The 26,340-nt window shown below is 43.0% G+C and overlaps 1 protein-coding gene across 1 annotated transcript; it reads right to left on the bottom strand.

Moving 5' to 3' along the window:
• Positions 1 to 40: 40 nt before the first annotated feature.
• On the bottom strand, positions 41 to 25,814 carry ZBTB34 (zinc finger and BTB domain containing 34). The gene is made up of 2 exons (XM_065928432.1): positions 25,715 to 25,814; positions 41 to 6,600 (listed from the first exon to the last, which is right to left on the bottom strand). The coding sequence occupies exon 2, from the start codon at positions 6,588 to 6,590 to the stop codon at positions 5,070 to 5,072; it is 1,521 nt and encodes a 506-aa protein (XP_065784504.1). The 5' UTR covers positions 6,591 to 6,600; positions 25,715 to 25,814; the 3' UTR covers positions 41 to 5,069.
• Positions 25,815 to 26,340: the final 526 nt, after the last annotated feature.

A 26,340-nucleotide genomic window follows, 5' to 3' on the forward strand; every position in this document is an offset into this window, starting at 1 on the left:
CAGATACAGACGGAGACCACAGCACATTTGCTCTAGCAGCATTTTTATTTACAAACAGCAATTTCCATTGACTTTATACGATAAAAAAGCCATTTACAAGCAAGAAACAAGAGTTCAGAACAAAATTAAGCAGCACTGAAATATTCAATGTCACAAATCTAAAACAAAATGAATACAAGAGTAAAATATCATTTGAATAAATAGTCTTAAATTCATGCTATAAAATAATCCTTAATGGCAAGTTACGAGTTGATACAGCATCCGCTTAGCTAGCTTCATTTACTTCATATGGCGATGATGTGTGGAGTTGTGAGGTTACCAGTTTATATTGCAAGATAATGACACTGTGTTAAGTCATTCAAATTGCTCAACCATTTATAACGGAAAAAAATTGTTAGCCCTACTAATCAAAGTGGTGAGAGAGATGGTTTTCACATTAGGAAAATGGTCATTCTCGAACAAACCATACGTTTACCTCTTACTAGAGTCAGGGCAGCAACCAAAGGCTTGGGCAGCAAGTCCAAAGGTTGAATTCACAGCATACTTGTCACTGAGGGGGCAGCAAGAGGTCTGTTTACTGAATCTGCTGCAAGGCTTACTCCAGGACTTGATCGAGAACTACACCAGCCCTGTCTGTGCCAGACCCAAGGGAACCAGAGAGAAAAGGGTCTCTTGTGGGCCAAGGAGTCAAGCACTGGGCAGAAACAGTGCAAAGACTCTGGCACTTACTGAAAAGACGTATGTGACGTGTGACAACCATTACAAATTTCGAACAATGTGAATGACTCTTCTGAACTTTCAGTTCAGTTGCACTGAGTAATATGAAATCTATGATTTATGAACTAGATAGTTTCATATAAAGAATTTACATAATTCCCCAATACTTTCATATATAAAATTTAATAAATAACCCTGACCAGTCTAGAAGCACCATTCAAGGGGCATGTGCCCTTGGAAAATAGTTTAGGTGTTGCATATTTGAGTCCCTTTCAGTGGAGGCTTCACAGGAAACCATTACAGAATTTTAACAATAATGACGACGACAACAATAACAACAACAACAAAAGAACAAAACAGAAAATCACAGTAACTAATGGAAAACATTGTTAAAATAAAATACATTGATTTCTTTAAAGTAAAGCTCGTTCACATAGATGATTTCCCCCCTGTCCCAGTCCTTGTTTTGTGTTCCTGCAAACTCTTCCTAGAGGCTATAAAAACGAAAGTAAAAACAAAACCACACACAAAAATATGCAGGCCTATGGTCTGGGCTAAGGGACAAATAAAGACTTGGTTATATAACTGCTATCATTAGAAAAGACATCTAGTCATGCTCTGGAAGATTTAGAAGTTATCAATTTAGCTCTACAGTATATTCTGCTTAACAGTGAACCGACAGTATCCTTTCTGCTGTTAGAAAAAAACACAGCGACAACAAAAAACAAAACTGCCAAGGCAGAGCCAATTGGGAGGTTCTCCACTGACCCCAAAATTAACTTGACTTCATATACTGTATTTACAAATATCATTTCTAAATGTATTTACAGCTTTAGTAGAAATTAGAGGGTAGAGAACTGATTAGAATGAAAATAACTGCTTAAAACCACAAACATTAGTAAAAGTAGAAAATTCTTTGTTTTCACAGTTTGTAAGAACAGGTTAAACACCTCTAGAAAAGGACGCTGTCACTGTCTTCACATTGCCTACGTGTTTGAAAAGGTAGCTCAAGAAGAGACTCAATTATGAACGAACCTATATGGATTCAGGATATATTTTACTGTAAAAGACGTCTTCACATATCACTTGTGTCTTAATTGTTTTTGCATTTGTTATAAGTGAAACATCTAACCTAAAACTGTACAGAAATAGGGACTTTGCTTTCCAAAAAAAAAAAAGAAAGAAGAGTCGCTCTAAAGAGTTACACAGCGGACTTCGTCTGTGGAGACGTGAAGTGAACTTCGGGGAGAGAATGTTTCTGTTGTGTGGTCACGTTAATCCTCCTGGCACATCCTCATGTGACAAGGCACAATTAATTGCTGCTGCCCGATCTGAACGGAGTTAAGCTTTCACTGGCCGTGCACACGAGGAGCACGGCGCCCGGCTCTGCGCTGGCTGCGCGCGGCCTCCCGCGAAGCCCTGTGGAACCTTACAGTACTGGGTTATGGCTTGAGAATTCATTCTGAGCACTGCTAGCAGTGGAGAAGGTAAAGTGTTAGCAACATGAATGGGAGCAAGTGGAACTTGCAAAATGTGGAATCATTACTCGAGAGAAACGCAATCAATTTTTCTGCCCCTTAACAGTCCCATTACAATGTCTGAACCTGAACTGTACAATCAAAGCAATGTAGATTTTTTTTTTTGTCAAAGACAATTTTGGATAAGTCACTCTTTGGTAAACTCAAACCAGTTAAACAAATTTACACACACGAAGAACTCCATGTACATAAGGTTAAGACAGACACGGTGACAAGAACCAGGACACTGGAGGCGCTTGCCCCAAGTGCCTTCCCTCCTCACTTGTCTCGTGTATCACAGAATGCTCTGGAGACCTCTCAGGAGGAAGGCCCCAAGCCTGAGTGAAAAGGAGGTTCCTTCCCTGAGCCTGACCTCTCGTGTCCTCGATTTGGGTGTTTCTTGTCACAAACTTTAATTTGTATCACAACACAAATTTTTTGCATTTAATTCTTTGAAGGAAAAAAAAAATCAAAACCAAACTTATTCATGTAAGGAAAAAAAAAATACAAACATTTACCTGAAACCCCAGAACATATTTAAGTGGGTAAACACTGGGGGTCCAGCCTCCCCTTGAGGCACAGGGCTTTGATAGGAGTTGAACAAGTGCTTCAGGGAGAGAACAGGCCCCGGACTTAGGCAGTCTGACAGGAAAAGGCATACTATATACCCGGTTAGCAGAAGCTGCTCCTTGAGCAGCAGGACTCGCGTGTCTGGACGTAGTAACACTGATGTGGAGCGTGGTGGTCACGCCGTGTGGACAGACCCCCTGTGCTGAAGAGATGCTACTGCAGAGCTACCGCCCTGGGGGGGCGGTCACACACAAGGGCCTGAATGATTTTTTTTCCCCCAGAACCAAAAAACAAAACAAAACAAAAATCCCCAAACATTCCCCCACCCCAACTCCATTCTTGGTATTTTAAGAGCCAAAAAAGCATGGAAAACCGACAAACATCTATTTTTGTATTCCTTTTAACTCCTTGCTTCTGAGGTTTCACTTTTTTTTCCCTCTCACGGGGTTTGTGCTATTCTCCTGGGGAGACACGCTGGTTGTGAGTTTCAGGGCCAAGGTTCTCAAAGCAGAAGAGTTTGGAGAGTCTGGAGTGCTCATATCTTACCAGCGGCCCATGGCACGAACTCAACACTAAATTGCTCACATTACTCTCTGCTGGAGTATACAGTACCAGAGCAACCTTACAGAGCCTGTTTTGTATATCAGAAGCACATGGGTGAACAAAATATAAAACTCAAGACATTTCCTCAAGCACTAATAAAACATTATCCAAATAGGACTAGGGTTTGTTTTTTTTTTTTAATACAGTAATGTGTTTGCCAGCACATGCTTTTGAGGTCTTTTTTTCAAGCTATAAACTCAGGAGAGGGAAAAAAAAAAATTGTAATTCACTTTTACCATTACATTTCACATTTGCTACAACTATACTGACCTAAAAGATACATAACATAAAAAATAGCACCACGTGACCAAAAAAATGGAGACACACAGAGGTTTGGTGACACACACAGTATCTCAGAGGGCTTTTAACTGTTGGTTTCTTTAAGCAGGAAACACTGAGAGTGGGGGAGCCGGTGAGGCCCTCATCAGCACACACAATACTAAGATAGATATATTGCTTGCAATTCCCATAGAGTATATCTTTACAAAAAGTACAAATTCCAAGTTCTGCAGTTTCCCTGGGAACTGCACGTAGAAAAAGTTGCTGTGCACCTGAACTGGCTGTTTGAAAAGAGAAAGGTTAAAAAAAAACACAAAAAAACGAAAAAAAAAACCACAACACTGCTTGGAGAATTTTGTAGACAGAACTACAAATTCCTTTCCTTTACTGCGAGTACTAACTCACGGTAGAGAGTGATTCGATTTAGTTACCTGGTATGTGTGTTTCTACAGTACGGAATGAAGGTAGATTCGGAGGCCAGTAAAAACATTGAAAACCACTGCTCCTTTGGGGTTGGCTAATATAACACTACAATATGTAAAAAGGTCAGCACCACGGGTCATCCAGCTTACCTAACTGGACAACTAACAAAAATTCCAAATGGTTTCCAACGAGAGTTGAATACGTTTTATGGCATTTGGTTTATGTGTTTGTTATGAAGCAGAGCTATGAACACTGTGATTTGCTTTGCTTGCTTTTGGACACAATGATTAATATATATATATATGAAAACCTATTAACATTCTTTAATAAGGGAAATAAAGGGGCAAAACCCTAACATATTAGGTAGGGACGAGACAGAGTCCAAAGCCCTGTTCACATTGTATTAAATTATATATTCCTCTTACATTCACCTCAACCAGAATAAAATCAAATTTGAGAATGTATATATACTATATATATAATAATCACTTTATTATATATATATATAAATTGTCTAACTACCCCCTAAAAGTAATTTTAAATTAGAAAAGGTTACCCATTTGTATCAGCTGACGGCATCCCAGTCTCTCTCCATGGAAATGCACTGGCGCCAGTGCACACAATCAGAGAGTATGCCTCTTGGCAGAAACGGAGGGTCAACCAGTTGGCATTGCTAAATCACTGGCAGATTTTGGATGAAAAGTTCGGCCAAAGAGGAATACTGTCAGCCTGTTTTCCCTGGATACATTGCCCTTCATGCTTTGAGCTCCTTGGGGGAGGGTGGGGGGTGGGAAAGGATAAACACCATGAAGTGTTCCTTCCAGAAACCTTAGAAAAACTGCCAAGAGACCAAGAGATTTCCAGATGGTTGGGAAAACCAAAGATGACAACAAAGCAAATCACAAATAGGCATTGATTAATGTGCTTTGCGTGGGTGCACTTTTTTTTTTTTTTACCATCTTAATCAGGAGCATCGGACACCGTGTGAATTTCCATCCGGGAATCCAGGGCCATCTCTGAGGCCGAGGCATCGTTTTCTAGTTTCTGTTCCGCATACACGTCCGTTCTCTCGGGGGACTCCATGCGACTGCGTACTTCTGCCACGCCGGGGTGGTTTTTCCGCAGGTGCTGGTTGAGGGTGCCTTGGAAAGGGAAGCACTTCCCGCAGATCTCACAGCGGAACGGCTTGTCATCGGTATGGCCCCGGATGTGGTACTCCAACTGGTCCTTCCGCGTGTACTTCTTCCCGCAGAACTTGCATACAAAGGGCGTGATTCCCATGTGGAGTCGCATATGCCTGTCAAGGCTTCCCTTCTGGTTGAAGGACTTGCCGCAGTAGATGCAGATCAACCTCTCGTTGTACGGGTACCAGTGACCTCGCGCGCTCCTCTCCCTGGGGCTGCTCTCGAAGCCTGGGTTATTCACCATGACCTCGCTGTCGGAACCCTGCACCAGGCCCTGCAGATCACTGTGCAGGTGGACGGACAGGGCCCGCTTCTGGCGGGCCCGTCCTCCTCGGAAACAGCTCAGCATGGATCTGGAGGGGCTGGAGTTACTCAAACTTCCAAACGCCTCAGATACACCACCGGCCGGCTGTGAGGCTGCCTGGCAGTAGGAATAGGCGTGCTGGAGCACAGAACCATAGGAACCCACGTTCACGGCCACGACTTGTTCCCCATCAACCATCTCGGTGTGGTACCCGTCGTCTCCCAAGGATGAGCTGTCGGAACAGCTGGGCCGGTCGGACTTCTCCATCTTCACTTTCACCTCGGTGATCTGGCTCTCCCTCCCCAGCAGGTCCCCTTGCTCATGGTCCCCCTCGATTTGGATCTCATACTCGGAGACGCTCCCACTGCTCCCTCGGTCCGAGTGCCCTTCCTCCTGTAAACGGCTGCTGCGCAGAGCTTTGCTGGGTGTGGTCTCCATCCGAAGATCGCTGCTTGTGGTGGGCTGCCGTACCTGAGAGCAGTATGGCGGGGAGATCTCCACCGGGTTGGCAAAGAAGCTGCTGTCTTTCACTCCATTGCGGCTCTCCGAGGTCTCTTCCGCACCGACGGTCACAGAGTCCACATCTCCCACACTGATTTTTGAATGGATGCTCTCTAGGATCTGCGTGCACTTGTCAATGACACACTGCATCTGAAGAAAGCTAGCTGCTGTCAGAAAACTGACAACATCCTTCAGTTGCAAGGACATTCTTCCAGTGTAACAAAATGAAAGCAACTGTTCAAACACATTGGGGTTTTTAATCACTGATATTGACAAGCCACTCATGGTACTTAGTGCTGAATGGTCCCGGAAGTAGGGGGAGCTGGCCGCAAGGACGGCCTTGTGGGCTCGGAATGGCTGACCCTGAATGTGGACAATGATGTCACATAGTTTTCCTTGCAGGCGGAGTTCGTTTAGCTGGCTCAGGACGGTGCTGCTGTACTCGGGCACATCAAACTGAATAAAACTGCTGCTGTCCATTTCTACTGACATGAAGCGTAATCTGAGGAAAGAGAGAGTTTCATAATTCACCAGTGACTCCTCACTTAAGTACAAGCCGTATAAACACAAGCGTGCAAAAAAGACCACCACCGCCATCACTGTAGCTACTGTACCTCTTAGGGTCTGCCTGAGCAATTTTCCTCTTATTTTCAGTTCTTCATGTCTGGGTTAATTCACCTAAAGCTAAACAACTTAATGACCAATTAGCCTAGAGTCTTAGCTGCCTTTCATCTTGATTGAAGTAAAACATGTTACATATAGTAGGGCCATCTTTGCTCTAATTGCAAACTTGGTATCCTTTTGAGAAATATATTTTCCTGTTTCACCTACCTTTGAGGAGTTGAAGCACTCTATAAAAGATAAGTAAATTCATTTTTTAAAATGTTCTGCCTTATGTGCATATTTTCAATTGGTGTTTTTCAAGTATACGGCACATTGGATACACTGAATGGAACATAAACCCTTTTTAGTTTAGAATCTGAGTTGCTGTCTTGATGTACATTCTTTCCCCTCTTCAGCTTTACACACCTTTATCTCCTTTGGGGTCGGTAATTCATAGAGCAATGCTCGATCTCTTTCAGTGAAGAGGTTTTAGAGGGTAGGAGCAAGAGTGATGGACATACCAGGAGTGTATCATCCTCTGCCAGTGCTTATGACGTTAACTGCCACCCTGCCTAGAATCCACAGCTCTGATTACTCAAAACTACAGAAGGTGGAGACCTCAGGCTGCATTCTCTGACCACAACCAAATTAGATATGACATTTATATTTCTGTTTTTAAAGCCCAATCAATAGAAATTTAAACACCTCCTGAATAAGTACTGAATCAAAGAGAAAAATCAATAAGGAATAAAGCTGTTTAGAAAATAAGAAAACTCACATCAAATCTGCAGTAAGAAGGGTTTAGGAATGAAATTTATTTATACGTCCAACTTAGTTGACAATGCATCCAAAAAGAAATAGATAGATATGTGATAAAGCAAACAGAGTAAAATGTTAACAAGTGTGGCATCTAGATTCAGTATACAGTTGTTTATTGTATAATAAAATTCAACTTTTCTGTATGCTTGAAATTTTTCACAATGAAATGCTGGGGCTCTCAAATAAATTTTAACAGGCAATATCAATGCCTTAAAACACTTTTATCATTGAAGAATAAAAATAAATGAAATCACTTAAGAGGTTAGAAAAGGAACAATAAGTTATAATAAATTCAAAGAAAACAAAAAAATGAATATAGAAGAGTATTTAATCACAAAGTTTTAAATTTTAAGATAAGACAATGTGCAACTAAATTTAAGACTCCTTAAGAAAAAGATCCATCAGTGTGATAAATCACATCAGAATATTTTTTAATCACATCAGAATTTGTTAAAAACATTTTAGAGAGGAATCTTGTGCCCTTATTTATTCTAGATTTATGATTGAAATCAATCTGAAATCTGAGTGGCATAAATATATTTTCAGGATAACAAAAATTGGCAGTATTAAATTAAAAAGAAATAGAAGTGCTAAAGCACAAACGGCCTTCAGGCCATTCACACTGTTCTAGATGCATGCTCAAACAGGTAAAGCATCTCTGTTCATATAGCGTATGTCTGATACCAGGAAATGGCAAACAGCATAAAGACGACTGTCAAGTTTACCTCAGTAAAGAGACTTCACAAAACAGACTTTCTTTAATATCTTAAAGGAAATATTAGCAAGAATAACTCATTAAAGGAATAATATATTATGATCAAGTGTAAGGATGGCTCTCTGTAGTCGCTAAGTCATGTCCGAGCCTTGCAACTCCATTGACTGTAGCCTGCCAGGCTCCTCTGTCCATGGAATTCTCCAGGCAAGAATACTGGAGTGAGTTGCCATTTCCTTCTCCAAGGATGGCTATATATTATGAAATACACAAATATAATTTGCAACCTCAATAAGTCAAAGGTGAAAAACCATATGGCCATATCCATTCTATGCTGAATATGCATTTTAGAAACTTAAGTTACTTTCAAAGTAAGGAACAAAATACTCAATAAGCTAGTAAGGCCAGAACAATATTTTCTTAATATAATAAACAGTGTCTACTGCAAACCAATGGCAACATCACCTTGAAAAAGGAAACACATCTGCATTTCCCAAAATATATTTAGTAGAACACAAGCCCCAAGCTCACCAACACGACCTCCTAGGACTTAAAACATTAGCATAATAACCCATCTGCAAAGTCCTACGGACAAGAATTCTATTCAACTCAGCAGTCTGCAAACTTATTTAACCATGAAGCTCTTCTCTCAAGGTACACATATTAATATTCCAAAGAATTAGTGTTCCCAGGCACACACTCTGGTAAACACTTTTGTAGAATTCCCATTAATGCCTGCAAAGCTACAAGGTTGTCTACCCATTGCTTCTTTTATCTAACATTGTTCTTGACGTTCCAGGCAAAGCAACAAGAGAAAACTAAGGCATATAGCCTTTAGAAAAGAGGAGGTGAAATTACTTTTCAAGGGAGATATGATTATTTACATAGAAAATACAGAAGAACTGCTTGAAAAAAATCTGTTAGAATCAGGATCTAATAACAGGAGGATTCCAAAAATTGTTATTCATAAAAAACCGGTTAGGTAAGCTAATGACAAGTTACAACCAACAACAGTAACTGAAACTATAAAACACTTGGGGGATAAACAAAAAATAGGATCTACAAGAAGAAAACTCTAACACTTTAATAAGACAAAAACACATACAAATGAAGACACATACGCTTCTGGCAGGAAGATTTGATACTGTGAAGATGAAGACATTTCCTGCAAGTTAGTTTGTAAATATAATGCAGTTCAATGGGGTATTTTATTAGAAATCTGACAAAATGATTTTAAAATTCATCTAGAATATTGCTGTCCAACAGAAATATAATGTAAGCCATGTGTAATGTTTTCTAGCAGTTAACATTGTTTAAAAGTAAAAATATAAACTTTAAACCATTTTTTAAACTCAATATAGCTAAAACATTACCATTTTAAGATCAACATTAGAAAGTTATTAATGAGATATCTTATATTCTTGTTTCCATACTAAGCCTTTTTTTCCCCCATTATTATTTCCATTTTATTGATTAGGAAACTGAGATACAAGAAAAGGGTCTTACTCAAGGTTACCTGGGTATTTCCACAACACTCAGAATTTCATGTCTGTCATACTAAGTCGTTGAAGCATGATGTATATTTTATATTTGTAGCACATCTCAATTTGGAATAACTACATTTCAAGTGCTCAATAGCCATAATTGGGCAGTGGCTACCATACTGGGCAACAAAGATCTAGAAGAATAAATACTGAAAAAATTACAGAAAAATAAAAATGCAGCCAAACACACAGATGTCGAAATGGATGAGTAGGCTATAATTCATTCATTTTGTAACTATTCACTGAGTGTATGTATTTATACTCTGTATAAATTTATGCTTGGCACTAGGGACCCAGGTGAGCTACAATTCTTTTGTTGTAAACTGTGGTAAGAGCTGAAAGATCTTTCATAATGGAGGACAGAAGGATGATATCTCTGCTGAGACCTCAAGGATGAGTAAAGGTTAGCCAGATATTGGGGGGTTGGGGGGGTGCAGGGAAACGTTCCGGGCTTCTAGACAGAAGGAGTCACATGCACAAAGGATGAGAGGCTGAGTCGGGAAGGAAGGAAAGGCTGGAGCACGGTGGCACAGCTGGGACAGGAGCTAGGACAGGAGCAAGGGCAGAGAACACGTGCTGCGACCAAGGCGGGTAGAAACCAGACCGCGACGGGCCCTCAGGGGCCATTTTCAACCAGTGACAGAGGGAGATTTCTGGAAATAGATGCTGCTTGGATAATATAAATAAATAATAATAAAGCCATATCCCTTCTTCACAACACACTCAAAAATAACCTCGAGAAGACAGATATCAGAAGAAAGGGAGATTTAACTATTTAAGTATAATAAAAACTTCTTTACATCTAAAAAATATATTTTTATCATAAAAAAGAGATAAATTATGAAAAATATATAACATCCATGGCAGAGAATTATAAAACTCTTACAAATCAATAAAAGCCAAATAGGACAACTGAAAAGTGAGTGAAGAATATGAACTGATGCTTAAAAAAAAAATTAAAACAGCCTTTAAACATAGCAATAAATGCTTAACAACTTCCATCAATAAGCCAAAATATAAAAATTAACACAAGACATAATTCTTCTTTCTCAAATTGCCCAGGCTTTTAAAACTGCAACTCAGTAGGCAGTGATTATAGGAAGGGGGATGCTCTCATATACTCTGGTAAGCAAATAAAACAAAAGCCATAAAACGGGAATTTCTCTCGACTTAGCGCTCTGTACCATAAAAAAAAGAATTTACTCACAACTATATCCAATTACAAAGCAAATAATGGAAACAACCTAAATAAATGTTCAACAATAAGGGAATTATTAAAGTACGATACACCTATACACTGAATACCAAGTCATTACTAAAATGACGTTAAAGAAGAATTCAAAGTTCCACAAAAGGTAAGTACTATGAGGGTAGGAATTTTTATCTGTTATATTAACCATCTGTCACATAATTGCCTGGCACATGGTGGATACTCAGTAAATATGTGCTGAATAAATATTTAGTGACACAGCAAAAAATCAGATCAACTGCAAATGAACAGGAAGGATTTTTATGGGTGATGGAAATATTCTAAAACTGAATTATTATGATAGTCTGACAACTTTTTAAGTTTACGAAAAAAGTCACTGAATTGTATACTTAAGATGGGCATTTTTATATGTAAGTTATTCCTTGACAAAGCTGTTAGAAAAATCAGGTGATCACAGAATATAAAGGATATTTATAAAAGTATGTATGTATTTAAAAATATTAAATAAACAGAGATAATATTAAAGAATATATATAAAACATTTACATTAACGAAACAGTAAAGATGTTTTAACTTTCTTCTTTGTATTTTTCTGTATGTTCCAAACTTCTATAATGAACATGCATTTCTTGGAATGACACACACATATATATACACACATACATTAAAATCCCAACTAGATGATAATTTGACAGACACTGGAATATAAAATGGTACAAACACTATGGAGGGCATTTCAATAGTATCCAGCCAAATTACAAATGATCCCCCATGACCGAGCAATTTTAGCTCTAGGAATTCATTACAGCATAGCTCATGACAAAAGACTGGAAACAAACTAAATTCTAATCAAGAGAAGCCTGACTAATAAACTATGATATGTCCATACTAAAGACTACTCACTATATAACTAAAAAATGAATAAGGAAGCTCTTTTCATACTGTTTTGAAATAATCACTATAATATATTGCTGAATGAAAAAAATCAGATGCACAGCAGTATATATGATACTACATTTGTACAAAGCAAAGTGAAAACACATATATCTGTGTCAACATATACAGATATACGAGCACAATATTTCTGAAATGATGCACAAAAACAAACAGCCTCTTGGGAGGAGGAAATAACAGAGGAGCTGGAAGACCATTAGCTTTCAGTGAATCATTTTAGACTCTAAAATTTCTAAGCCATGTGGATGTCTTACTTATTAAAAACAGGTAACATTAAAAAAAAACTAAGGCACTTCATCTAGCTTTAAAAAGATAAGAGCATAATATATTCATTGGAAGAATTTGGAGTCAGATTCAAACGATACTGATTTCCATTTATAAAACCCCGGGCAAGGTACTTTACAACTTTTCCAGGTCTCAGTTTTGTTTCGTTTGTTTTAACGACAAAAGTCTTTGCCTCATGGGTTGTTATGAGAAAACATGTAAGTAGCAATCTGCACATGGCAATCAATGTTATTAGCTACTGAGACTTTTTTTAGGGGACAGGATGGTGTAACAAAGAGAACTGGTTTTGAAATTAGACTTAGCTATGAATCCTGGCTGTACTTCTTTCTAATAAAAATAACAATGAATATTTAAATAATTATGTGGCCTTAGACAAGTCAGTTAACTTTGATCTCTGTATCTAGAAAAGCTCGTGGAAGAACTATTACCCAACAAGACTGATGTAAAATTGAATGAAGGAAATTCATGCAATGAATGAGTATAATAGCTTAGGTATAATGAGTGCCTATCTTGTGCTAAACATCTTACATATGTTAACTTCTCTTATCAACTCTGAGGGGAACACTATGATTGTTGCCATTTTACAGATGAAAAAACTAAAGAAAAGAAGTTAAGACACTTGCCAAAGGTCCCAGTGCTAATGGATGGACTTAGTCTGGAGCCAGAGGTCAAGCTCATAACAACACCAGACTGCCTTCTGGAAACACACCCACTGCCTGGCACCTGCCAAGTGGTCAAATGTTACCCATTCATTACAGCGTTTTCAGGACACACAGGGTGTGTAAACAGTGACTTTTGGAATTAAAGGGCAAAAGGAAGGTGGGTTCAGGCTTTTAAAAGGTACAGAGTCCTGGGCAAAAACCAGTAGAAAAAGGAAAACAAAAAAGCATTTCTGAAATAGTCTGTAAAACTGAAAACAGTTCTGCAATGAGGCTTCCTCCTCCTCTATGCGGCTTTTTATCTTCTTCTCAGAAAGTAGAGAACTGCACTTGAAAGAAAACCACTGAAGAGAAAAATGAAAAGACCATGATTAACACCTAAGAGAGGAATTCCATTTTTCTGCAAAACGAGAAAGGAAGTGCTCCACTCTCCCCTCCTTGACACTGACACCTCCTTTCGGCTGTGACAACGCGATTCAGAGACTCCAGCCTTGAGCTGCTAACAAGCAACACTAGAAGAGGATTCTCAGAGACTCACACATGAGGAAATTACAGGGAATTTAGGTCCTAGTCACATTTCCAGGTTAAGGGGAGTAAAGGCCTAACTAATCACAATTCTACACCCAAGCCTGACTTATCAGGTCCAGTGGTCCGGAAGTAAAGGAAGTCAGAACCTCTTAGTGAGACGTCAAGTTCAAGCAGAACCCTCCATACTCCTCTGGATCCTCTGTATTAGCCGTTTCCCAGCATGGGCTAATCACTGGTTCCTCGAGGGTCTTGACCTCTCCCGTGAATGGCATGACAGCAGGCCCACACCTAAGTTAGATCAACGTTTATCTTTAAAGTAACATATGTGCATATGGTCAAACTTCAAACTATAGTACAGAAAAATATAAAACGGGTATCTTCATTTTCCTCTAGTGTCTTCTTCCAAAGATAATCACTGGGAAGCGTTTGTGGGTGTTCTTTCAGAGAAAACTATAAACACATATCAGCATTAATTGTCCTGTATGATGCTGTTTAAAAATGTATTTAAGGGGCTACCCTGGTGGTCCAGTGGTTAAGACTCTGCCTTCCAATGCAGGGGATGCGGGTTCGATCCCTGGTCGGGGAACTAAGACCCCATGTGCTACAGGATCAACAAAGCCCATGGAGCTCAACTACTGAGCCCGAGTGCTCTGGAACATGTGCTCCATAACAGGAAAAAGGCCATGGCGCCACAACAAAGACCCAGCGCAGCCAAAAAAACAAAAAAGTACCTAATACTCCTTAAAATCTTTCCACAGCACTGCAAATTCATCTACTTCATCCACTTTTCTGATTTCTTCGTATTCCATGGATAGCTGCGTCACCATGTGCTCAGTCGGTCCCCAGGTGATACCAAAAGCAGGAAACCATTTAAATGGTCATAGCATTTCCTCCTAGCAGAGGGACTGCTGCGTTCATCTCACATCTGTGGATAATGCCAACTCATCTCCCAAAAGGTGGCAGCAACTGTCCTTTCCCCGCCAGCACATGACGTGCTTGTACCTCCCGTAACTGCCAACAATGAGCATCGAACTGTCTCACTTTTGCCACACTGACAGGTTAAAAGTGGTATCTCCTTGGCTGTGACTTAATTATAAATGAGGCAGATCAGCCATTCTGGTGTTCAATGGCAATTTGTCTGTTTGTCTTTCTGCTGCCTACTCATCTCCTTTGCCCATATCTGACACTTTTATTGAATTATCAGAGTTCTTTGCAAATTAAGAAAATTAGCCTTCTGTCAAACGTGCTGCAAGTATTAGATTTAATTGCAATCACTAAATGGCATACTGACTGGGAATTTAAATTATTTTTCTACATTTATAGGAAATATTCAATTTCAATCTTCTACATGCACATAACCAAAGGGAATTCAAAGATAAATAAGAGTCCCAGCCTTGTAGTTTGTTACAGACTTACTGCAGATTCCGCCCAACTCCAAGAGATAGGGGAATGGAATTCATTTTTGATAATGCAGAGAAGTGATTTATATTGGTTTTTCATTTAGACTAAGTTTGCAGCTGCTACAGAAAACAATAATGAATTTGATTATTCCACTCACGAAATACATCAGAATCAGTATTCTTTCACTCAGCAGATTTATCACAGCTCTTTCTGTCCCATTACAGTTCAGTCACTCAGTCGTGTCTGACTCTTTGCAACCCCATGGACTACAGCACACTAGGCCTCCTGGTCCATCACCAACTCCTGGAGCCTACTCAAACACACGTCCGTTGAGTCGGTGACGCCATCCAACCATTTCATCCTCTTGTCGTCTCCTTCTCCTCCCACTTTCAACCCAGGATCAGGGTCTTTTCCAACGAGTCAATTCTTTGCATCAGGTGGCCAAAGTATTGGAATTTCAGCTTCAGCATCAGTTCTTCCATCAGTCCTGAATATTCAGGACTGATTTCCTTTAGGATTGACTGGTTGGATCTCCTTGCAGTCCAAGGGACTCTCAAGAGTCTTCTCCAACAACACAGTTCAAAAGCATCAATTCTTCGGCGCTCAGCTTTCTTTATAGTCCAACTCTCACATCCATACATGACAAAACCACTCCCGATTAGATATTTACACTGGTATATTTTAATTAAAAAACAAGTATATATAAACTGGATATTTTTCTTCAATACCATTAACACTTATTTTATCAATACTTATTTTGGCTTTGTTTGTAAAATTATAATTTGGATAAGAATGTGAAATACTTCTTTTTAAAAACATACCTGAAGAGGATATTAGTTGAAATGGTCTGCTGCGAAGTTCAAAATTGTCAGCTCCTCTATTTCTTAATAACCCTCTTCTGCTCATTCAACCAATGGACACACAAACCTTTCTGCTCTCCAATTTCCTTCACTGGAATCCTTTCGCACCTCTGGAGGCATCTCTCACCTTGCACACAGCCCCTGCCACAGTCAGCTGAAGAGACTCTGCCATCACTGGTCCAAACAGCAGGTTCTGGGAAGGATGCGGGCAGCCTTGCCATCCGTCCAGCTACCCCCACACCAGCCTCGGCAATTGTAAAAAGGGATCCCTACCACCATCCACCACACTCCCGAGCCTTCCCCAATACCTGGGAAAGTCTGTCAGCACCATTATCAATAACCAAGGTTTACTGAATGCTCCATACATGCTGAGCAAGTTGTAAAGGCCTTGTATGTATTATTTCACTCCATCATCTTGACCTTCCATGAGATGGCAGGTACTATCACCCGCACTTGAGAGGTGAGGAAACTGAGGCTCCAAGAGGCTAATTTTTTCAGGACTGCTGCAAAGTCTGGCCATCTAGAGCCCCTACACAATAATCCCTTATCCTTGTTTGATTTGCTCAAGGGTAACAGCAGGACCACTCAGGGAGGCAGGGGAATTGAGGAAAAGGCACGAGGAAAAGAAAGTTTGACCCAGTTTACACTCCTGCACAAGGGTGGTGGCCAGAGAAAGGGACAGTGATAGATGACAAATATCCTCCTACTGCTGCCCAGGGCTCTGACTCCTTCCTCTGTGAGGAGGAGGGAGATGGAGAAGGCAAAGGGGCGCATTTTAGTAATACCCGCCAAACTTACAAGTGCACATACCCTGTGAATGAGCAGTCTCAGTTCTAGGAATTTACGACAGCACCCTTTCAAGATCAAAATCTCCCTCTTCTCTGGATCGAAGGCACTTGTAGAAGGAAGGGCCCTAAGCAGAAAAACAGTCCCAGGTGGCCCTCCAGCTGCGGTATATTATGCCCTCCACACTCACAGCTTTTATTCCCTCTTCCCCATCAGAGCCCTGCACCCTGGCTGATTTTAACCTGCTTTAAATAAACAGCTATCTTTGTATGCTAAAGCCTCTGTTCATTAGAGGCCACAGATCCCGGGCTCAAGTAAGCGGTCCTTCTGGTATTCCAGGGTGAAAGTCACAGAGAGCAGATGCTGCCAAGAAGACCCAAGTTCAGCGCAAGTTCAAGAGAATCCAAAGCAGCACGGAGACTGCAGTCTAAAACGCAAGAGCAGGGACCTCCCTGGCGGTCGGTGGTTAGAAACCCGCCTTCCAACGCAGGGGACACGGGTTCGATCCATGGCTGGAGAGCTAAGACCCCCCGAGCCACAGACTCCGAGCCCACGCGCTCTGGAGCCTGCGCTCCACACTAGAGAGACGCCTGTGTGCTGCAGCTAAGACCTGGCGTAGCCAAATACGTAAATACTCCTAAAAAAGAAAAGCAAAAGCAGAGTGTGAGGGGCTACCCAGGACTGACCAAGTAGTGAGGAAGCCAGCTCCGACAGCACTGAGGAAGCAGCAAGGCCAGCGCAGGCCAGGGCAAGTCAGAACCACGCGGAGCCAAGAGTGAGCTGGTTCGGAAGACCATGACCACAGGCTGGAGAGTTAGGACAGACTGGATAGCCAGGGAAGGGTGGCCATTCATCGGCGAGGCAGTGCGGGCACAAGCCACAGGGGAGAGGTGCTGGCCCATCAGTGACCATAAAAGTCAGCCAGGGAGACTCGACCGACAGGCTGGAAGTAAAAGGTGAAGGAGAGGGTTCCTAGAAATAAATGTGCATGCACGCTCTGAAAAGATAACAAAAATCTGATGCAAGACCATATGACAACAAGGCTTAGCAAGTAAAGCTGCCTGAAATCTTTTCGAGCTCCCACCCAAAAAAGGAACATATGACCACACCCAGGCATCAGAACAAGAGGCTGCTCTGAAATGTTACAAACAAGGGAATGATGCCCCCTAATCCAGACTCCAAAGCTCACTAGGAATACACACATTTTACATGAAGGAGCTTTAAAAAAGCCACTTCGCAAAGACAGGGAAACCAGCTGACCATAATCTAATAGACACAGCTGACCCTGGGAAGGGTGGACAGACACCCGTTCATCACCACTCTGCTCTTCCCCGCAGCCTGCTCCATCCACTGCGTGTGAGCGAGAGGCGAACGGGCCATGAGTGCTCACAGGCTCACACAAAACGCCTGACTAATGGAAAATACAGCTCCCCAAGTTTTCAAAGGTACTGCATCTTTACCCATTTTATAAAGCACTAGGGCATGTAAGAAGGGCCCTATTATTTCTATTTAATGTCATTACAGTCTTATGACAACATTTTTTTAAACTTCTTATTTCGTATTGGGGCACAGCCGATTAACAACGTTGTAAGTTTCAGGTGGACAGCAAAGGGACCCAGTCACACATACACACGTATCCATTCTTCCCCAAACTCCCCTCCCACCCAGGCTGCCACATCACGCTGAGCAGAGTTCCCCGAGCTCTACAGGAGGTCCCCGCTGGTTATCCACTTTAAATACTGCAGTGTGTACATGCCAGCCCAAACTCCTTAACTATCCTTTCCCCTCCCGTCCCCACCGCCCCCAGTATAACAGCATTTTTTAAAGACTTGACTACCACCAAAAAATAACTAAATGAAAAGCATGGGTGAGTTTATTTATAATAAAGACACAGAGGCCTTTGCAAGCATGACATAAATCCCAGAAGGAACAAAGACAAGCACAAATACATCTGACAACATAGAAATGTATGATAACTGACCCCCAACAAAGCCAGAAGACAAACAACGCTTTGAGGGAAAGTACATGCACCTCTGACAAAGGGCTACTTTCCAAATTCCTTAATTTATATTATAACTCAAACAGATTTGGGCTCACACAGATAATCCTATGGAAGAAGGTTCAAAAGACGTATGAAAAGATGTTTAGTTTTATTCATGATCAAGACATGTGAATTACAAAAAGAAAAAAATGACAAACCATTCCTAGCCCATCAGACCTGCAAAAATTTTTAAATGTGTGACAACAATACTCCAATAACAATTAATTTAAAAAAAATGTGCGGGTGTAATCCCTAGGGATAATCTGGTAACATGGATCAAGATGTAAAAAGCATTTACTATTTGGCCCACAATTAACTACTAAGAATTAAGCCTACAAATACACAGTTCTTACAATAGCATATTAGGATATATGAAACAAGGATGTCTGCTGAGCATTTTTATTCACTATAGCAAAAAGAAAAAAAAAAGGGGGGGAAATGAACTCAAAATTCATGGAGAGAAGACTGGTTCAAAAAAACAAAAACCCAATCAACAATGAAACACTACCCAGACATTAAGAAGAATAGACAGGACTTCCCTGGAGGTTCAGTGGTTAAGACTCCTCACTCTCATTACAGGCAGCATGGGTTCGATCCTTGGGTTGGGGAAGATCCCACATGCCAGGAGGAGACAGATCTGTATCCTCTGACCTGAAAAGGAGTTCTAATATTTAGCCAAAACGGTGGATGTGGGAGTTGGATCATAAAGAAGGCTGAGCACCAAAGAATGGATGCTTTCCAACTGTGGTGCTAGAGAAGACTCTTGAGAGTCCCTTGGACTACAAGGAGATCAAACCAGTCAATCCTAAAGGAAATCAACCCTGAATATTCACTGGAGATGCTGAAGCTGAAGTTTCAATACTTTGGCTACCGGATGCAAAGAGCTGACTCCTTGGAAAAGACCCTGATGCTGGGAAAGATTGAAGGCAGGAGGAGAAGGGGATGACAGAAAATGAGACGGTTGGATGGCATCACCGATTTAATGGACATGAGTTTGAGCGAACTCTGGGAGATGGTGAAGGACAGGGAAGCCTGGCGTGCTGCAGTCCACAGGGTCGTAAAGAGCTGGACACGACTGAGCAACTGAACAAGATATAAAAAAATATGTATGTACACATCTGATTTCCTTCACACACTTTTCTTAAAAGAACAAGTATATGCTGTTGTACCCATTTTGGAAGGAATCGCATGAAAGCATTGATGTCGGTGACTTTTGGGAATGAGGACTACAGACTGGGAAGAAGAAAGGGAAATATACTTTTTTGAATTTTTTATCACATAGCTGTATTAGTCTCACTAAAAATTTGTTTAAGATATGTTATAGGATTCTACCTAAAAAGATGTAATTTTTAAAACCAAAGAATCCACAGAAAGATAGGCTGCAAATGGATAATTACTGTATCAAGCAGACAATTACAGAGGCAGAAACAAAGACCTGTGAGAGCAATGACAAGACTGATTACTTTTGACCAAAGAAAAATCTTTAATCCAACAGAACAAAGAAAAACTCCATGGTGGAAGCAATATTTGAACAAGACTTTGCATTTCAAATGGAACAGGAAGAAGACTCCAGGCAGAAGGACTGGGAGAATCAGAGAACAGTGGGGTGAAAATGTATGGTGTCTGGGGCAGCGGCCAAGCCCCAGGTACAAGGAGTGACCAGGCAAAGAGGAATGCCACGGTGGGAACATGGAAGTCCTTGAACACCACACTGGAAATCTCAAACTGGATCCTGGGGGCTGCCAATTTGAACATGAGTCCAAAGAAGGACTCAACAGGACTTGGAGACTGAGGTACGCTATCCACTTTGGAAGGCAAGTTAGCTCCGCCTCAGACAAGCTGCCTTCAGGCTGCCCTCTGGGCAACTGAACAGAGTCGGCCAATAAACCATTTGGGAGTAACCAAAAACTGCAGTAGCCAAGAACCAATGTGCTACATGTGGTTACTCAGGGAGAAAAAACAGACAAGACAGTTGAGAAGAGATTTGCTCCCACTGTAATACAGTATCTCATGAAAGAGGAAACATCCATGTCTAGTGCTCCCTTCAACACACCACTTCACTGACGAGCACAATTCTGCGTCACGCCTTTTGTTAAGCTATAAGGAAACCGAGCAATGAAAACCAGAACCTAGACGAGTGCCATCTTCCCACAGTGCTAACCCATTCCAAAGAGAACCTAAAGATAAGAAAAGACACTTGCACGTCACCTGGGCAAAATACCCACATGAGTCTTGAAATCCCCTCGACAAAATCCTTGGGTAAAGTCCAGGAACTGTTTCCCCATAATGACAACCTGAACAAAAGTAAAAGTGTAAAACCTAAGCAATTGAGATGTGCTGATTTCTGTGCCGGCTCTGCTGCTGAGGGCATGCCCCGGGGGGTGAGCTCTCTGCAGTCAGTGTGTACCCAGAGCTGAGCAGACAGAGGCACTCAGCAACCCCAACCAAGCTAGTGGCTCAGCTTTCAACCTTTTCTGCTGAACACCCAAGAGATGTAGGATCGTCTCACCAGCAGGAAAAATCTAGCAAGGTAGTTCACTCCCATCTAACCTATAAACACTCTCATTTGCTCCACTTCATTTAAAAATACCCGGTGACACTTCCAAGAAAGGAAAGCAAGGTTACAAATTTGGAAGTTGTTTAAGGCACCAGGAGGTACCCATTATTCTGCATCAAGATGCTCATGATTCCAAACCCAGATTCGCACCTGCTGGCTTCAGTCACTTGCTGATACTGGAGAACAACTCAAGCTAGACTTCATCAGGCACTGAAGACCCTGAAGATCCCTAGTTTTCATTCTTAAACAAAAAGTCATTAAAAAGACTGCAGATGGGAGCACTGGGGACAACAAGCATGGAAACGGCAGTAACAACGGTATAAAAATAGCTTTCCTAGGTATTTCTGCCTGGGTCTAGGTCAAAACTAAAACTGAGCTGTCATGAATTACAATCTAATCCTTCAGAAAGCAGCAGCAGAAAAACACCAGGCCTTCCCGAAACATTGTGGTGCTGCTGAAACCCAATGCAAGAAAAAAAATAAATAAAATGGCATTCCGTGATGGATATTCATGAAGCACTCATCCTAATTTAAAAGAAAACAAGTCTAGAGTTCTTACTGCATTAATTCATGTGAGCCTGAAAGAACATTTTTATCCAAACTGTGAGATTTCCTACCAAGGCGCTAACATTCTCCAAGTCTGCTCAGTTACACCAATTCTGAGAGCGCAGTGTGGTTTGACAGTGGGGATCGTCTTTCAGTCAGTACAAAACATCAGAAGCTTCTTCTGAGCTTTCCAAGCAGGGTAGAAATGCACTCTTTAACCTGACTGGCAGTAACAGTTACTGAGCTCCACCTGTGTACTGTACGCTAAGTAAGCTTTCTACCTGCTCACCGAATCTTCAGGACCACACCAGGAGAGAGACACTGCAGCTGCACCCATTCTACAGATGGAAAAACACTCAGAGAAACTAAAACCCTCTCCCAATTCATCCCAACTCACTAATGGCTGAGCCAGGATTTGAACCTAGATTTGACAGTCTCCAGAACCAGGATTCTTCTCTCCTGTAAGAGTAAGACTTTAATCCAGGCACAGTGGTGAGAATTGGGGGCTTTATTGGTGCTAGAGAGCCTTACTGATCACCTCTGGGTGGGAAAAAACATTCTCACTTAAAGGTGTATCATTACACCAACACAGTAATAATTAAGGGGCTACAATTGCTTGTACTTTGCAGCCATTTCTCTGCATAAAGTCCATTCTTTTTACTTCTATGAAGTGGGCAATTAGATATTTAAAATTCTATCATGAAATAGAAAGATTAGTTCCAGTTAAAGGAATAAATAAGGAACTTCCCCGGCGGTCCAGTGGTTAAGAATACACCTTGCAATGCAGGGGACGTGGGTTCAATCCCTGGTCCAGGAAAATCCCACGTGCCACAGGGCAACTAAGCCCACACATCACAAATGCCGAGCCTGAGCTCCAGAGCCCGTGCCACAACTAAGACCTGAGGCAGCCAAATAAATAAAGTTAGAAAAGGAAAACGAATAAATACGCTTTCTCAGGGCAAAGAACCCAATCAAGTCAAGGAGTTGCCTCTTATCTGCACACTGCTGGCATGTCAAGGGGCACTGGACCTGGGAAATAGATTAAGTCTGAACCTCTTATACTGAAAGGATTAGAAAAGCTCACCTTGAATTGCTTTCTTCCATGAGGTTTTCCACGCCATCAGTACAACCAGAAAAAAACCATTAGAAATTCAACTGACTTCAGTTGATGAGCTTCACTAAGCTAAATTCAGCAGTTTGTCAGCTACAAAACATTAAATGGACACAATTAAGAAGTCTGAAAAACATTAAGCAGAATTCAAACTTGAGAAAGATGAAAATTAATGGGAATAAAACAGAATGATCCATTCCAGATTTGTGATACAGACAGTTCTGACAACTGCTTCAGCTCAAAGGTAGAATGAGGATCCAGAGACACGTAGAAACCCAGAGCTCAGTAGACACACCGAGGTTCAGCATCCTGGCATGTCCCCACCTTGATACATTTACACCTCACAATAATAATGATGATGAAAACTTACTAATCGGTTACCAAGTGCTATAAACTTTGCCACCTCCTTCGCATACGTTTTTTCATTTCAAAATTCACAGAATCTTAGGAAATGGCTTTTATTATCCCCACACTACAAACGAGAAAACAAGAGTCAGAGACATTATATAAATGGTCCAAGTGCACATGGCTAGTAAGGAGCCCTGCTGGGATTCAAACCCAGACCTGATGCCCAAGCTCATGTTCTTTCCCCACAACCTCCCACTGAAGAGTTACATGACTTTTTCTTTTCCCTTAATCAAGAGCAAAGATTTTAATGTTTCAAAGATTCGTTTTATGTTATCTGCACTCAAAGAAGGAAAGCTGAAAACACCTGCCTTAAATAGCAGCATTAGACATCAATGACATATGACAGAGAAAACTTATAATAAGAGAGTCTCCTTTAAAAAGAGGGGGTTCAAAAAAATGTTTATAAGTCATTTGCCAACAAAAACCACTAAGTGTTTGTATACCTGTTATAAAAGTGCAGCTACAATATTAGATAAGTATTAAGACAAAATGCCCTCCAAAAACGCCCATTCCAGCTGGGACAAGAGCAAGTTCAGTAACCAAGGAACAAGTGCTGAGACCTGTGCTTTAGATTCTGAGTGCCACAAAGGCATGGATGGGGGTAGGGCGGTCAGGGAACACCCTCTGGAGGAAGTATATCTTCAGCAGGGGCTTGAAGGAAGTGAAATGGAGAATTTACACAGAGAAGAAAAAGGAGGCCGGTACTTCAGAAGGGGGAACTAGAGGAGCAAGGCCTAGAGGCGGTCACAAACTCATTTCTGTAGGAGACAGACGGGGAGGAGAAGCAGTGAGTGAGGTCCAGGGAGGCGACCAGGGGCCAAACCAAGGAGAGCCTTGAAAAGACGGGGTGGGCACTGACTGGACACATGCGGCAGGCAGAGGACTCTGAAAGTGGTGTAAATACACGTCCTGGCCCTGAGCCTCTCCCTTCCCCTCCTGGAAATGATCATCAGCTACTACCTCTGGTCTCTGGCCTCTCACCACTGACTTCAGAATAGTTTCAACTTTGGCCTAGTGATCAAGTTCTTTCAGGAACCAGCCCAGCCAATCTTTTCCTCTTATCCCTTCCTATATGCACCCTTCTCCACAAGGAGACTGGTCTATTCACTAGCTCCACAGGATCACTGGGTCTGACTCTTCTTTTCCTAACTGAGTCCTACTCATCCTTTAACAGCCAGCTCAAATGCCACCCCTCTCAGTAAGCCTTCCCTGACCATTTGGCCTACAGTGACCTCCATCTCTCCTCCCTCTTTAATTCTACAGCTCACAGGCTTGTCTCATCAATCAGTCACCTTTGCACAGGTAGTCTCTGCACCCAGCGTAAAGCTGCTTGGAGACTGTAAGTGTGCCTCCACTACTTTACCCCACCACATGGAACAGCGTCTTGATATTTAATAAGCAAGCACTCAACTCTTTTTTTGACTTCCAACATTAAGTTTGGCATTAGCATAAAGGAAGGGTGGGGGAGGTGGGGGGACTTCTGAAGTCTGAGACGGCTAAGAAGCTGTTGCAATAATCCAGATGTCAAGCAAAGAGGGCCTGACTAGGGAACAAAGAGAAAATGGGCAGATATAAACAACAAAAAATTTTGTGTGTGCAAAAACTCTGCAGGACGTGACTGACTCCTGCCAGGAACAAAAGCGAGGGATGAATTACGATAAGGCAAGGTTTAGAAAGGCTTCTTGGATTCATTTTAAAGACTGTCTGAAACCAAGTGTATTAAGTGGCTAAAAAGTCCAGATCTGCAAACTCTTCGGTGAAACTGCCCAGTATCTTGAACCAGGGACAGCCCTTCCAATTTCAGACATATATAGACTGACAGAACTGAAAGCGTCTCTAGAGAGTTCATCTAAATACCCTCACTGCTCAAAGTGGGAATATGAGGTCCAAAATGGAAAAGGCTGCTGAAACCTCAAGTCTGAGACTCGCAGACAGTTGACGCCCCAAGGCACAAGCCGCCTAGCCTAGAAGGACACTGGCGACACCCCCCAGGCCAGCCCAGCCCTCCCTCCGTAATGGCAGGACCTTCTGAGGGCAAGAGTGACCATGAAGACGTCTAGGGCCAAGCACGACGCGCCGTCGCCTGTTTACCTGGAGAAAAGCGGTGGCATGGGTGCAGGGGCTCGGTTGCAGCCATCAGCTGGGCCGACCCCACGGCCCGGCACAGTTCTCCAGGGGACTTAACCATCCGGCCTCCCGGTACAAAGCCGGAGCGCCCCCCGGGGCCGAGGAGCCCGGAAGCAGGAGATCCCGAGACGCCCAGGGCGGAGGCTGGGGGAGTCCGGGGCAGCTGTCTGAGTGCGACCCTCAGCCCTGCAGGCAGCGTCCTGACACCGGGGGCCAAAGCAGGGTTGGCCCGTCGGGGGCGTGTGCCTGGCCGGAGCAGGTGCCCGGGGCCTCCCGACCCCGCCCGGCCTCGGCTCCAGCCCGCGCCACCCGCCCACCCGCTGGCCCGCTGGACTGACCAGGCGCGGAGGTTCCAGCCCCGCCGCGCCCAGAGCGAGCCGGACAGCGGCCCGGGACTGCCTCCGACCCCGCCGGCTACGCCCGCGCCTCGCCCGCTGCCCGCCAGCCCCTCGCCGGCGCGCCTCACCTGCCGAGAGCGCCGCGCTCACATCGCCCGCCCGCGGCGCCCCCTCCGCCGCCGCCGGCGCCAGGCCCGTCCCCGCCGCTCCGGCTGCCGCCCCAGCCCGCGCCCCCCGCCCCCGGAAGCGCTTCCCGGCCCCGCCCCCTCGGCGCCGGCGCTTCCGGGCAAGCGCGGAGTCCGGTACTGGCGGCGCAGCCCGGGCCTCTCTCCGGGAGTCCGGGCCCCGTATTCCGCCTGGGCCGCGTCCAGAAGCCTCGCTGCGGACGAATGGGCGAGCTGCAGCCTGGGTCCCGACTCCGGGAGGGGACCGGGGGGTGGCAGCTCCTCGGACCGCGACCTCTCCACCCGCCTTCTCTTCAGCGCCCCCTGCTGGATGGAGGAAGGCTGCTCCCCGGGGCTCCCGAAGCGGAATGGGTGAGACAGCCAGGACCCTCGACGCACCACCATCACCCGGGGACTTGCGCCCACCCTCCGCTTCCGGGACCCCGGCTCCCACAGCCCTTTTGATGCCCGCCATTCACCCGGGCCGCGCAGGGGTCGCCCGTGCGGTGGTTACTACTGCCCGCCGGACCGGGTCACTTAAGTTGGGACCTTGGGCAGATCGTCTCCCTCAAAGAGATGAAAATTCCGAA

This window comes from Muntiacus reevesi, chromosome 3 (assembly GCF_963930625.1).
Source record: "Muntiacus reevesi chromosome 3, mMunRee1.1, whole genome shotgun sequence".
In the NCBI taxonomy this organism is placed as follows: Eukaryota; Metazoa; Chordata; class Mammalia; order Artiodactyla; family Cervidae; genus Muntiacus; species Muntiacus reevesi.

Bases quoted from the DNA above. Each gene is read 5' to 3' on its own strand.
- ZBTB34 (XM_065928432.1), bottom strand. From the start codon at position 6,590: ATGTCAGTAGAAATGGACAGCAGCAGTTTTATTCAGTTTGATGTGCCC.